We start from the raw sequence: 15,920 nt of genomic DNA, 5'->3' as shown, positions 1-15,920 counted from the left end.
TTTTTATAGAGGGGAAAAGGAAGTGGGGAGGGCGATAGTACACAAAGAGTCCCTGACTTTTCATTGATTGAGTCCTTGCCAGGAAAGAAGAGAGTCTCTGCTTCCTGTTGGGCTCTGCTGTTGTCTCAGGGTGTGAGAGCTCCCTCTTCTGGCCCATCAACTCTATTTAAAATACTGAGGTTTCTGTTCATTAATTTTTGAGAATACCCAAGAGAAATGAAAACACATGGCCACACAAAAACATGTACATAATTGTTCTTAGCATCATTATTTACAATAGGCAAAAAAGTAGAAACAACCCAAATGTCCATCAACTAATAAACAGATAAACAAAATGTGGTCTGTCTACACAATGAAATATCATTCAGTAATAGAAAAAAATAAACTACAGATACATGTTATAGCATGGATGAATCTAAGAACATTATGCTAAGTGAAAGAAGCCAGACACAAAAGATCATATATCATATGATTCCATTTATATGAAATTTCTAGAATAGGTAAATTTATAGAAACAGAAAGTAGTGGTTGCCAGGGGTTAGAGGAAGGGTGGGGGAGTGATTGGTAATAGATGTAGGGTTTCTTTTGGGGGTGATGAAAATGTCCCAGATGTGTGCAGAAGCTTGTGAATACGCTAAAGCCCACTTAATTGAATACTTTAAAAGGGTGACTATTATGGTATGGTACGTGATGATATACATAAAAGAAAAATGGTGGCAAAGCAGATACATTACTCACCATTAACTGCTGTGGTTACTGAAGACAGTGTTGACAGCAGAGATGTTTCTAAGGGTTCCTTGCTGGTAGCTCCTAGATAGATGACATTATTATTAATTACAATTTCATCTCACCTGTCATGGAGTAAAGAAAAGTAAGTCAAATCTGAAGGTGAATTAAAATCCTTCTATAGGTACTGGGTAAACCTTTGTCTATCTTTATTTTTCCATTTTCCAGCTTCTTTTGTCCAAGGTGAGGAATGTAAGTACTGAATGCTTGGGTGGCCCGATAAATACACACACACACACACACACACACACACACTTTTGTATGAGAGGTCCCAAAAGCAAATTTCTACTGCAGATTGTTACTTAGGTCTCTTTAAAAGTGAAGTATTTAAAATCATTTTATTTTTCCCAGTGGGAAAAATTACCTGGTCAATAGGACCTAGGAGTAATGTGCCTTTTTTTCCCAAAATGAGATTTCATTTTGTTGATTTAGTTGTGGCTTTGAAACTTCCAATAAACATAAATAATAAAGGAACTTGCAAACTCCTGTAATTAATTTTTTTCATTTATGATACAATTCATTGATTTCCCACTCTGTACAAAGCCCTCTCCTAGGCTTCTGAGGGCAGTACCTAACCCTTAGTCACCTCTTTTTTCCCATGCCCCTCCCCCCACTCCCCGCAGTTGCTGCATGCTCCGACTGGCCCTTAGTCATCTTTTTAATCTTCGTCGTATGAAGAATAATTCCTGGCATAGAGTGAGCATGTAGCAAATGTTGTTTCAGATAAGATGGCACTCACACAGGACAGGGGGACCAACAAAAGGATAAAGATCTGCTTTAAGTAGGGAACACAACTTACTGATTTGCTACTCATGGTAGCATTCCCTTTTCTCTTAAAACATGTTAGAATGTCCTTTTGTGATTAGGGCAAGGGTTCTATTTTTACTATGTGACATTCATAAAATCTTGGTTCTTATATATACACATGCTGTGTTTGGGGGAGGAGATATTTGGCTCTGCACAGTTTACCTAGTACTTTATTTTTTTATATCTTTATTGGAGTATAATTGATTTACAATGTTGTGTTTAGTTTCTGCTGTACAACAAAGTGAATCAGCTATATGTATACATACATCCCCATATCCTCTCCCTCGTGAGCCTCCCTCCCACCCTCGCTATCCCACCCCTCTAAATTGTCACAAAGCATCCAGCTGATCTCCCTGTACTATGCAAACAAAGCAACTGACAAAGGAAGCAACTGACAAAGGATTAATCTCCAAAATATACAAGCAGCTCTGTTATTAATACAGTTTCACCTTGTGAGCTGTGCTGCTTAAGTGGGCAACTGGAATATTTAGAAAGATATTTTTATGACTGAGAAATGACAATTTTTTCTTCTCTAAAAATAAACTTTGTATATGTAACCATCACAATAGGATCATTCCCAAACAGGAAGTGACCCAAAGCGATATCATCGAAGAAGCCCACTGTGATCTCACGGTTCTGTATTCAACCCAAAATAACACATGAGTTTCAAAATAGTGAAATAACCTAGACCTTCATAACACAGATATGAGATTCCCAAATTATTTTCCTATGATTAATTTACATGGGTGCTACTAATTTAATTTGTTAAAGTAAGTGTCATGAAGAGTTAATCCTACCTTTAGCAGATATTTCAACTGTTGATTTCTCTGCAACATTTGGTGATGACGTTGTGTTTGATGTTGGTACAGATGTTTTTGTTGCAGAAGTTGATGATAATACAGGAGTGGCTGTATCTTTGACTTTGGAAAAAAGTAAATTGTGTTAAAGCAGTTGCATTAAAATTTACATTTATTTTGCCAATCAACAGCCTAGTATACTTAAACAAAGTAAACTGTATGTATACTACTGCATCGGGTATGGTTTTGGAATTAATTTTCTAATTGTAATGAATTCAGCCTTGATTTCTGTATTCATTCACTAACTCCATCTGCTTCTCACCAACGGCGTGAATTTTTAAGATGGTTGGCAGAATCAGTCTGTGGTTCCGAAACAAAATAATATCTGACAAAACTAGTGAGGAATAAATGTATGAGTTTGAAGCTTAACAATATTTTTAATCCAACTAAACTAACATTGTCCGATGAAATAAATAAACAGGCACTCTCTGGGCAGTGGGTAGTTTACTGAATGTTTTAGAGCATGTTAAAGTTACTAAATACTAAAATCTCAGTATTAGTGCATCTTTTTTTGGTACATAGCATTTCTCTCTCTCTCTCCATATACTACATATATATTCTAAAGAGAAAATAAATTTTAAAGAAATTCAACAATTGCAACAAGCCTACATTCTTGGGAATAGAGCCACCATAAATCTGCCTTTTCAAATGACTTATTTCTCTCAAAGGCACAGAAGTGAAGACAATACATTGTTATGTATATTATATATATATATATATTTTTTTTTTTCAGTACGCGGGCCTGTCACTGTTGTGGCATCTCCCGTTGCGGAGCACAGGCTCCAGACGCGCAGGCTCAGCAGCCATGGCTCACGGGCCCAGCCGCTCCGCGGCATGTGGGATCTTCCCGGACCGGGGTACGAACCCGTGTCCCCTGCATCGGCAGGTGGGTTCTCAACCACTGTGCCACGAGGGAAGCCCTATGTTTATTTTTAATAATTATTTTTTGGCAATAGAAAGCCAATATCTTACAATAATTCTTAAAACTTCCATTGCAATATTATTTTTTAAAAGTGAAGTATATAGGATTTAATTCTCAGTGATCTATGGAAAGATTTGTTTCATATAATATTATTGTAGCTTATTGGCATTTATATACTTTTTTAATCCTGCATTTGTTGGACTTGTCTCTGTATACTTACTGTTATGTTGCAGATCAAAAAACAGCAAACAAATGTTTACAAAGGATGTGGAAAAAATATTCCTGTTCATGGAAAGCACTATTTTTGTGTTGTTCCTTTGTATACAGAACAGTTGACCCTTTAACAACTTGGGGGTTAGGGGCGTCTACCTTCCACGCGATAGAAAATCCAAGTATAACTTATATGTGGCCCTTCCTATCCGAGGTTTCTCTGCATCCAAAGATTCAAACAACTTCAGATTTTAGCACTGTAGTATTTACTATTGAAAAAAATCTGTGTATAAGTGGACCCACACAGTACAAACTCATGCTATTTAAGGGTCAGTTGTATACAGAGTCAGTACAACAGGTAGTTGAGAGGATGGACTTTGAATAACAAAGACTCATGTTCAAATCCCAGTCAAACTGAGTATGTCATTACAGTAATTGTATGTCATTTGTATGACTTCTCAAATTTAAATTTCATCCAAAATTTTCCTCTTTGAATCTGAGAAAAAAACCCAAAAATCTTTCAAGTCATTGAAAAGCAATATTTGAGATGTCATGAGATAGAGTGTACTTCCTGTTTTATTTTATAGACTTGAGGGCCTTGGGAGTGTTTATGCTTAGCGCTGACTTTGTTTACAGACAGCTCACAGAAATTGCTTGGTGTATGCAGCACATACCGATGTGTTCCGCACATACAAGAATGACAGAACAGCTTTTTCAAGGGCTTTACCGAAATCAAGTCAAAAGCTTTTTTCACCTCTGGAGAAACACTTCACACCCTTGGTCTTACTCCCATCCTCTCCTTCCCCTCAATACTCAGCAGAGAAAAGGAGCACAGCGTGTATGAGGTTACCTTTTCTCTATTAGTCATTTTGTTCTCACTATTTTTCTTTCTGTCCTAGAGTCCATGAGGTAACATTAATTTCTAAGTTTAAACTGAGATTGAAGAAGTTATTTGAAGAGGCATATACCCCATGGACTGGAAATTTCACCAGTAAATAACTTGAATGATCTCTCTCTGTTGACTTGCTAAATAGCAACAACCTTAATTTCTGAGTATAATCAACAACTCCAGAGATATTTTTCATATTTCTTTCCTCCCTCCCTTACTTTTTTCTTTCCTTTTTTGCTTCCACACATACTTATTGGGGAACTAATATGAAAAGCATGATTAGATACTGCAAAAGACTCTATGTTGCTCCACATAGTGTCACCCTTGAGTAGCTTTTAATCTGGTAGGGAACATAATGCCGATACACAATAAATAATAAAGAATATTCTGTATGAGTTGTGTAGACCAGTGTTTTTCAAACTTCAGGTTATGATACAATTAAAGAGTAATTTAGGGGCTTCCCTGGTGGCGCAGTGGTTGAGAGTCCGCCTGCCGATGCAGGGGACACGGGTTCGTGCCCCGGTCCGGGAGGATCCCACATGCCGCGGAGCGGCTGGGCCCGTGAGCCATGGCCGCTGAGCCTGCACGTCCGGAGCCTGTGCTCCGCAACGGGAGAGGCCACAGCAGTGAGAGGCCCGCGTACCGCCAAAAAAAAAAAAAAAAAAAAGAGTAATTTAAGTCTATTTAATACATTGCAGCCAGAGCTTTTTTTTTCCAAATGAAAGAGAAAAGAGGCAATATTAGATTAATACTGCAAATAATGAGGGTAAGTATTGTTTCATGAAGCTTTTGTTTAGCATTGTGTGTGTGTGTGTGTGTGTGTGTGTGTGTTTGAGAATGAAATGTGTGTGAATGCAAAATGTATCTCTTACTGTGATTCCAGCTAAAAATGTGAAAACTGTGGGACAAGAAAAAGTTAGGACAAGAATTTATAAGATAAAAAATGATCACCCTGGGCTTCCCTGGTGGCGCAGGGGTTGAGAGTCCGCCTCCCGAGGCAGGGGACACGGGTTCGTGCCCCGGTCCGGAAAGATCCCACATGTCGTGGAGCGGCTGGGCCCGTGAGCCATGGCCGCTGAGCCTGCGCGTCCGGAGCCTGTGCTCCGCAACGGGAGAGGCCACAACAGTGAGAGGCCCACGTACAGCAAAATTAAAAAAAAATAAAAAATGACCACCCTGCTGGCATGAGCAAGGAATACTTCATGAGAGAGTTGACATAGGAGCTGGAGCTTGAAGAGTGAGTAATATGGTGACACAGGAAGAGGAAAGAGCATGAGTAAAGGTCTGAAGTGGGAGAGTGAGACATATCTGAGGGCACTGCAAAGAGCTCTGTTTGGCTGGATTGCTGTGTACTACGACAGGACATGGTGGATGTGTCTGGTAAAATTCTGGAGACCAGATTGTAAAGGACTTTGAACACCAAGCCAGAGACTTAGGACTTTATTTACGAGTCTGTGGGGAGCCATAGGAAGTGACCAAATGGAAATTCAACCGTAGGAAACACAATGGGGAAATAAGTGGGGCAGAGAATGAGAAGATACCAGTGGAACAGAATTGAAAGCCGCCATTTTTATGTTTACCAATGTGGTCGGCCCTCTTGAAGTCATCATGTGAGATCAGTGAGTTCTCATCCATACAATGACTTGAGGCAAACTACAACAAGACACATTTCTAGCTACTTATGTGGTCAGGTTGAAATGTGCTGTAAGGCTTCTCCTTCTTACTGCCCTTCTACACATTTGGCCACGGATTTCCCTGAGTAAAACCTTAATCCATTAGCACTCATCAATGTCTCCATTACTAGTTCTTCAGATTGTTCAACAGAGAGTATTCCCTCTTTTGGCAAGGACTGACAAGCAACCCCTAAGAATACTGAGCGTCACTCTGCGCCAGGTAGTATGTGAATACTTTCCATGGATTATATCATTTAATTCTAAGACCCTACAATGTTTATACGCTTAGATCACCATTTTACAGAAGAGGATCAAAAATGGTAAGCAACTTGTCCATATTATAGGAAGTAATACAGTTGGAATTTGAATCCAGACACCTTTGACTCCGGAGAAGATACCCTGAAGCGTCACACATCTGGCCATGGGAAGGTGGCTCCATGCCAAGCCACATACCCCTGCCCCACCTGCTTTCTGCCTTTGACGGAGTGTGATATCAAAAATGTGGAAGTGACTAGATGCACCGATGTTTTACCTCTACGTGCCTAGGATGAGGAAACAGACAAAACACCTCACTGTTTTTTTCTTTTTTAATAACAAGCATTCATACTGTCGTGTACCTATACATAAACACGCATATAAAATTTTTACATAGTAGACTGAAAGCTTTAAAATATTTCCAATCTTTTAAAACTATTTATAATTGAAAAATAAAAATAGAGATTTACTGAGTTTAAAAAATGCTGCAAATAGAAACTTTCTCTCCTCATACGGTGGAAAAGAATTATTCCCTGTAACTACCACTGTTGAAGGTTTTATTGACCAGGATTCAAGTAACCATCAATTATGCTTTTACTGTATTATCTGTAAATCTCTTCTAGGTCTGATTTGATCTCATAATAAACCATTGAGGAAAGTGGTTAATTCTGAAGTGTTTTCATAGGACACTGTGAGGTAGCATTTCCCCTCTCTTTATCTCCAAAGTGATTAAAGAATAATTTAACAAGGAGACCTGTGCCTCACAGCTTTGCTTGTGCCAAACCAGATAGTGCTGCTTTGGGGAGAAACAGATGGCATTTCATCCTGACTCTACCCTATATCCATACACTCCAACTGAGAGAGCACAAGGGATGCCATAGCACCAGTTTCCTATGCTATGAAAGGATGAAGCATTATTGGGATTTTAATAAAATAACTATTTTAATTATAAAAATCATAAGAACTTTGAGAATTCAGTTTATGGCTAGAAACCAAGATTCATACTTTCTCCTGTTTTCAAATGATCAAGTCATCGACTCCAATCTTCTCAGACATGCTTTGTAATTACATTTAGAGGTAACTCACGAATAGTCTCTAAGAGTTAGAATTTCATCCATCCTCATAAGGAGCAATTGCTTCTCTAGCTTTCTTTTTCCCTACCAATTCTGTTTCTAAAGTCCACTGAAAATCCACTACTAAAGAAGATTGATCTTGCTTCTTCTAGATCAACACAAACACCGAATGACAGTAACTTAGAATTCTAGAACTTGAGATCTGGAAAGAACTTTTCAAAAAGATCTTAATGTAATAGAAGTCCTACATTTTATAGCTCAGAAAATGTATGAGTTTAAGGTAGTTTCAAAAGATCATAGCACCAATTAGTAAAAAGTTGATTTTTTTTTTCTAATTCTACCATTTGAGTATGTGGAATGCAATTGTGGCAGAGACAGTGCTGAAGTTTCCCTTTGAAAATATTTACTTTGCTAGTTTTAACCATAAACACAATTTCAGAAGAAGGTTTTAAGTTCTTTAAGGAAACAGAAGAACGGTTTCTTTAGAAATATATAATTACAGTAAATTCAAAATGCTAACTACTAAATGGTCTTATAAACCTTCAAAGTACCATTATTAGGTAATAATCTCATCACCTAGATAACTGCTGTATGGAATTGATGGTAAAGTAGCTAATTTTATATTTCAATAGCTTACAACATACTATTTCTACTATTTCATATTGTCTTCATGCAGTGCCACCTCCCATATATGCCACCCCTTAGGCTTTTAGGAACTTTATACAGATTTTATCTTGAAATAAAGTAATTGTCAATTTTCAGTTGTCATTTGTGGTTGCTTCTCCCCTATGTATCATGGCTTATAGTGAATAGAGATCCACTTCTTAACGTTTGTATGTGATGGCAATGCACAAATTGGGGTATTATAAATAGTGAGAAGGTCCTTTTTCGTAGTACTTTGTCAGTAGTTGCTAGCATTATAATTTTTGTTCAACATATACCCTATATCTTCTTTGTCAGAAAAGAAGTAGCAAAGAATTAGCAAAGTTTAAGTGGAAAATTTCAATTTTCCCTCACCCATTAAGAATATATTAAAATGTTAATTACATAGTATAATATACAAAATTTATATATAAGTAAAATATATTTCTATAGTAATATAATAAAAATAAATAAAGGAAATAGGATACCCTTTCTATATTCCCATCAAAAGAGAGCCTTTGTGAAAGACCAGGCACCAACTCCTTTTGACTATCAGTGTCATAGCAACACGCTTTTCCATTAATGGTGATCCTTGCTCTTTTATACAGCACAGGCCACTTTGGTTCATTGCCAACCAAATTAAATGAAGTTAATTTTTTCCCTCAATTCAAAGGAAACAACAATTATTACGTGATGATGTATTCCTGATGACTTCTACTTGCATTGATCTAAAAATTTCATGATACCTTATATGAAATGTATAAGTAAACTACTAGCCAATGAGTAACCTACCTCAATAAACGTTTACTAAGCATCTATTTCAATAAGACCTAAGCAAAAATTAAAAATATGTTTTTCCTAGAGGATCTTAGACTTTATTTTGATACTCAAGCTCTACATGCATGAAACACCTATAAGGTTATGCTAAGGTGCCATATGAAAATGGTGCTGTATAATTAATGCTACGCGTAGCTCATCCTATACGAGTGAAATCAAAGTAAGGTGATGTCTCTCTATGTGTCTAGGATAATGAGAATCATTTTCTCCGTGGAACAGATTTCAAAAGGAATCAGATAAATGAGCACAAGAAAGAAAGAAAAATCATGCTTCATGGTAGAAAAAGAAGAAAGGATATTCAAAGAGAAGGGCAAAGACAATAGTGCCAAATAAAACAGAGGCTATATAACATAAGGCCTGAAATGGGGCCTTGGGGATATTAGACACTTAAAAATAGAATCTTTGGGGAGAGGAAAACAGAAAAATTTAATTTTCAATGAAAACATCAGAGCTAGTGGCAACTCAAAAAAAAAAAAAGGATTTGAAGTTCACTTTTTCGATTAAGGCTAACAAAATACTGTAGTGAGCACAAAAGGTTTTAGAATGCTTACCTTTCCTAGGTGGAATGAATTTGGGGGATAAGTTAGAATAAAGACGAAGATGTAGAGAATGGACTTGAGGACACAGGGAGGGGGAAGGGTAAGCTGGGACAAAGTGAGAGAGAGGCATGGGCTTATATACACTACCAAATGTAAAATAGATAGCTAGTGGGAAGCAGCCGCATAGCACAGGGAGATCAGCTTGGTGCTTTGTGACCACCTAGAGGGGTGGGATAGGGAGGGTGGGAGGAAGATGCAAGAGGGAAGGGATATGGGGATATATGTATACGTATAGCTGATTCACTTTGTTATACAGCAGAAACTAATGCAACATTGTAAAGCAATTATACTCCAATAAAGATGTTAAAAAAATAAAAATAAAAAGAAGGAGATCTCATCTCTCACAGAGAGGAAAATATGCAGGTAAGTGGGAGAGAGCTATGCCTTAAAGACGAATCTCCTCAGGTTGCCAGCCATCTGTGAGGTGGGGAAGGAGTGCCAGGCCTGGCAGGCTCAAGCATGGACAGGTGTCTCAGCCACCTGGCCCCTCTGGGGAGAATGGGAAGGCAGCAGTACATTGGCGAGTTTCTTAAACAGAAAACAACAATATCTGCAAAATGGACCTGAGAATCCAAGGTGTTCTGGCTGACACACAGGTGGAGCCTCCCAAGGCAAGTTTCCTCCACTCACCCACGTGTCAGGTTTGAAATTATGGGGCAATGCAGGTATTTTTCCTTCACAAACTAATTGTGATTCTTTAAAACTCAGGTTGCATAATAACAAGATATTTGAGATTGTGGACTCTATTATAAGGGGACTTTTTGTATACTGTATCAGGTTTGGAAAGTTTCAGCTCTTTGAGGTATAAAAAAAGCAAAGGTTATATTTAATATTTACAGGAGTGAGAGTATTAGGGGAAAGGAGTGACCTGGCCATACTCCTGGGCTCTTAGATCAACCATCCCCAGATCCCTCCTACCATGCTCTGCTCTGACCCCAGAGAGGAGCTGTGATTCTGTGGCTCAAAAAGCATCTTCCCAGGAAACAAGATGCTTAGGCTTTGCAGGTTCTTGTCGGCACCAGCAAACCTTACAAGCAAGTCTCTTGGGCTTGTCTCAGGAAGGGGATCAATCAAGGGCCCTCTCAGTCCTGGGAGGAACAGCACTGCTCTGTCCCTTGTCTGGGCTCCACACAGGGGCAGTGATAACGGAGCAGGAGGTGTTCCTCTTCTCTCTCTAATGGCGCCCCCAGCTTTCCTCTGAGCTTAGAATGTCGCCACTTGAAATCCTGGGTCTTCACTACAGGCTCTCCTGGCATTTCTTCAGGAACAGGGAAGGTCTCACTAGACACTTTCCACCAGCAGTGACATTAGAAGAGTGATTGACACACATGAAATGACACCACGGGAGGTGGAAGGACACACAGCCTTGGCAATTGTGACATCAACTAATTATGTAACTGTGTGAGCCACTTCACCACTTTGGGCCTCAGTTTCCTCTCTATGAAAAGTGTCTGTTGAACAAAATCTCTTCAACTGTAAAATTATATTACCTGTAAGATTAAATTACAATGTAAATATCCATTATGGCAAATAATTGAGCATAAGTTGCATTTCTACATACCAAGAAGGAGGCTTGTACTTTAGCAGTTATATACAAAGGCTTTATAGAGTTATAAACTCATCACCTGGGAGAAATCTAAGCCCCAAAAGGCATTCTGTATTACAAGGGAGAAAATGATTATGTTTATTTGCAATCTGATAATGTTACCTGGACAAAATGTATTTCCCTTTAGGGTGTTAGTCTACCCAGAAATAGAGAAAATGTGAAAGACAAAGTTGGGAATAGGTATTTGGAATACTTTGTGTTGAAACTTTTTTTTTTTTTTTTTTTTGCGGTACGCGGGCCTCTCACTGTTGTGGCCTCTCCCGCTGCGGAGCACAGGCTCTGGACGCACAGGCTCAGCGGCCATGGCTCACGGGTCCAGCCGCTCCGCGGTACGTGGGATCCTCCCGGACCGGGGCACGAACCCGTGTCCCTTGCATCGGCAGGCGGACTCTCAACCACTGCGCCACCAGGGAAGCCCGAAACTTTTCTTTTACATAGCAGAACAAATGATGAAATATTTTATTATAGGTAAACTAGCATCTACGTGAATGAATAGAGCTCATATACAATAAGCTAGACAGCTCCTTCTCAGCAATGTGTATGTGTAGGTCTGTGTGTGTGTGTTCATGTCTACACTTAATGAGTGACAGCTGAGTTTGTATAAAAGTCTACAGTATTGCATTTGAAGCTAGAAAATGATATTTGGCTGACTTTGAGATGTCATATTTATCACCTCATCTACTCTATTTTTGTCTTCTCTAAGTGTAAAGAAAAACTCTCTAACTGATTTTAAATGCTTTTTAATTTGTATCTGTTGAAAGATGGTAATTTCAGTTATTAAGGGGTAAAATAAAAGGACAAAATGTTATTTCTATCTTCTGAAAAGTCAAAGACAATCTTTTCTTGCCCTAAAAAGAATTATTTGAAGTGACAAAAAACTTTATAAATGACAGACATTCCAAGAATGCAAACGTGTAACAATAATTGCTTTCACTGACATCATTTGATTTTAACAATTTCATAGAACAGTAGAACAGACAATACTGTTATCTTCATTTCATAGATGAAGAAACTGAGGTCTGATTGTGACTTGCCAAGAGTCACAGTTACAATTATCTTCTGCAGCAGCGGAAGATGTTAGAGCCTTGTTTACACTCAGATGTTCTAATCCCATCTTTCTTGTGATTTTCCTCTACATTGGCTAGTCTTAGAACTGCAATGTCACGTTTGTGGTTGCAGTATTTCTGTGCTACTATTCGGTATTATTTAGAGTACTTTAGAGCACAATTGTTTTTCTCATATTGTTGCTATTAATTATGAAAACAAATGAAACTAATTAAGGTAAATTACTGAAAGTAAAAAGCATTTGTCATCAGTAGTACCTCCGTTTTTTTTGTTTTTGTTGACCAGTCACATCATCCATCAGGGATTATTAAATAAAACAGAGCAAAATCTCTTCACTCAAAGTTATATCTTATCTTGTTCATCAATAGAATATTAGTGCGAAACAACTTTATTAAAAAATTTTAAAGTAAGAAAGTCAACTTTTATTGTAATATCATATGACTCAGAAAATTTATGAAGGGCTTTCTAAGACATGATTTTTTTCAGTGTCCTTTATTTGTTAGTTCTGGATTTAGGGAAATGATAAAAAATTTTTTTTTTTCCTTTCTTGTTTTGGGGTAAAGCAACAGTGATATAGTGAATATATTATTGTTCAGTCTCACTTTTACAGCAAAATCACCAATTAATTTACATTGATCACATCAAAGAACTATTTTGCCTTCTTTATTTCATTTGCATCAAATTATTTTTAGCATATATATTCAGGGTCTCTTGTGAATGCAAGAAAAGACACTAAATAAATGAAAAAAATATCTTAGCACAGAATAAAACAAGAGGCAGTGTAGTGTAGGAAGTAGGTGACTGCAGGTCTCCACAATTTACCAGCTATGTGACCTTATGCAAATTACTTAATCTCTTTAGCCTCTGTTTTTAAAATTATAGAAACATAGGGTTTCTGTGCAGAGCAAAACATTAATATATATAAAAGCTTGAGAGATGCAGCTAACATCTAGGTTACACTTGAATTTATCCTGATTAAAAAGTCGATGACGGGCTTCCCTGGTGGCGCAGTTGTTGAGAGTCCGCCTGCCGATGCAGGGGACATGGGTTTGGGCCCCAGTCCGGGAAGATCCCACATGCCGCAGAGCGGCTGGGCCCGTGAGCCATGGCCGCTGAGCCTGCGCGTCCGGAGCCTGTGCTCCGCAACGGGAGAGGCCACAACAGTGAGAGTCCCGCGTACCAAAAAAAAAAAAAAAAAAAAAGTCGATGACATGAGATACATTTTAGAGCTCTACCAATAGGTCAGACAAATTGATGTTTCTTGCTTATACTGTCCCTAAATACTTGATTAACTATTTACAGAGCCATGTCCAACACAGTCAGTAAGTTCAAGCTAGTAAAGTCTTTCTAAATAAAACGTAAGCTCCTCCCTAAATCATAACCTGATTCTTCCAATTACATCCTAAATTTGACAACAACTTTGCCAGATTTTATAAATTATTTTTAGTATTATCTTTTTCTGATATCCTTATACCATTTCTTTTAAGAAACTGTGATTATAATAATGGAACAGAAAGATTCCAGGATAGAATAAAGAAAACATGAAAGTCAGTTTCTTGTAGTAGAAGAAAGAGGTTTTCCATGTTGCTGTTCCATAGGTCCATGGTTGCTACCATGTGGTGGGCATGGTACAATTGGGATCTACAGAGCTTCAACCAGGGATCGCTGAATCTATATTCCAAGTAACTATTGTCTGCATATTGAAAAAAAATGATTCACACATATACGCTACCATTTTAAAATTTATATAGTTTCTATTGTGATTAATGAAATACAACTGTTTAAAAATTGCTAAATATTTAGCAGCATTCTGTCTTCTCAATTAGTGGGTGCAATTATTATCTTACTGGGAAGGGGTTCACACTTTCCATGTAAATGAGGCACTTATCTTCAAAACATTGGGGGACCACTCCTTTGTGGATCTTAGTATGTCAATAACAGTACAATTTTGTTTATTTGACTGATGACTTTATATAGCATCAAAAACTGAGCCGGAATTTGATATCTTGTCTTATCCATTCCCTGCAAATAATTAGGGTCAGTCTTTAAACACCCATGACTCATACTTTTTAATTAGAAACAAACAAGCAGCGACTTACAGAGAAGGGGATTTATGGCTCTTTGTTTCCAATATGTGCCGGCTCTAAGTGCTAGAATAACAGCATACTTCTTCTTTCTGTGAATCGGTTTCTCCACGCTGGAGATGGAAGAGCTGCTCAGTTTTGCTCAGATGGAACCACATGCCCAGTAGAAGCCTATCATGTATTTATATAAGAACAGAGAAGAAGTCACGGTGTCTACTTTCTGATTTTGGAGACTAGCTTTTATATGGCATATTTTCCAAATTAAAAATATTTTGAACATACCTTTAGGATGCCATCGAAGAGTCCCTTGTGATGGGTTAATTAAATCTAACACATTTAAAAATAACGCTGCGTGTTGTGGGACAGATGCAGCCTTTGGAAAAAGAAAGAGCTTACACTGAACATTGCAACAGATTTTTGTTATTTAATAGTAGGCAACAGACATGTTTACAGAATATGTTTTCAAAGCCTGGTTGGAAAGTATCTTTCTGATACATTCAGCTCTGCTGACAATGGAAGAAATCAGGAAATCCATATTTAGAGAGAAGGATGACTGTATACTTTTATTTCTCAATCAACTCAAATTTGCCTCATCATTTAAAAGTAGTGCCCTCTCGCATAATATCATTCAAATTTAACTAGAAGAAAGAACCATTCCAAAATCCCTTCCCAAATGCCAAGATGATGACTAGGATGGAAAATTTGTTCTTATTTAAGAGCAAACAGTCAGGTGTACACTTGTCAGAGTGATTTTGGAAATTCAAAAGGATGTCCAAAACTTTAAGAAATGTAAGAGAAAGAGCTAGAGAGAACTGAATTGTTCTGCCCAAGAAAATGGAAATGATCTGTTATTTTTTACCCTTGAGGGTAAGAGAGGAGAAGATATGGGGGAGGAGGAGAGAGAATAGACCAAGAAAGAAGGTAAAGCATCCAAAAGACTTTCAAGAACGGAGATATCTAAAACACATTCTTAACTTTGCACCACTCTGTTGTAAAACCTCCCTTCCTTCAGTAAAGTCACCTATTCCACATGCAGTCCGCAAATACCCAGCAAGACTTTAGTTAAGTGGATCTTTCTGGGCATGCAGGAAAGAAAGGAGAACTACATTTTGGTTGTTGCCAGTGCAAAGTTAAAGAAAATGTCACAAGAAACCAAGTGGAGTACAAAATTTGAAGGGTGCAAGAAGGTGGAAAGAAAGGTGAACATGAGAACTCAATCCTCCCTCCACCACGAAAGATTTGAAGAAATGGGCTGCATTGGGCTTTTTCCCAGAGCAGCAAGGAAGTCTATAATCTGAACATGTTTTTACATTAAAGTTGGAGATATCCAGGAGCGATCTGAATTATATAAAATTATTTTTATTTTATTAAATGCTGTTTACCAGACTCAGAATCAAATTGGCTGAGTCACAGTTATGTGCTTGCTGCAGAAGATAATTGTAAATTTGCTGTATAGCAAATTATTCCAGAGTTGGCTATAAATTGTTTGCTTCACAAATATGGCAGGATGGATAATCAGAATAAATAGACTACGGAGCTATAGGACAAGCACTTCAATGCAGCAGCGATAATTACTTAAATCTGAGATACCACCATTATTAAGTAATAAAGTGTT

General features: G+C 37.8%; 2 protein-coding genes across 3 annotated transcripts in view; one reads left to right on the top strand and one right to left on the bottom strand.

Moving 5' to 3' along the window:
• Positions 1-15,920, top strand: part of LOC307186164 (uncharacterized protein) — a 437,480-nt gene that overhangs the window by 347,542 nt on the left and 74,018 nt on the right. The window lies entirely within an intron of this gene.
• The window catches only part of EMCN (endomucin), an 88,309-nt gene that overhangs the window by 54,903 nt on the left and 17,486 nt on the right, over positions 1-15,920 (bottom strand). For both annotated transcript variants that reach the window (XM_079921016.1, XM_079921017.1), the window contains exons 2-3: positions 2,391-2,513; positions 739-810 (exon numbers count right to left, since the gene is read on the bottom strand). In XM_079921016.1, the coding sequence (XP_079777142.1) occupies positions 739-810; positions 2,391-2,513 (195 nt within the window). The remainder of the gene's footprint in view (positions 1-738; positions 811-2,390; positions 2,514-15,920) is intronic.

This window comes from Stenella coeruleoalba, assembly GCF_951394435.1.
Source record: "Stenella coeruleoalba genome assembly, chromosome: 4".
In the NCBI taxonomy this organism is placed as follows: Eukaryota; Metazoa; Chordata; class Mammalia; order Artiodactyla; family Delphinidae; genus Stenella; species Stenella coeruleoalba.
This window is presented reverse-complemented; position numbering and strand designations above follow the sequence as displayed.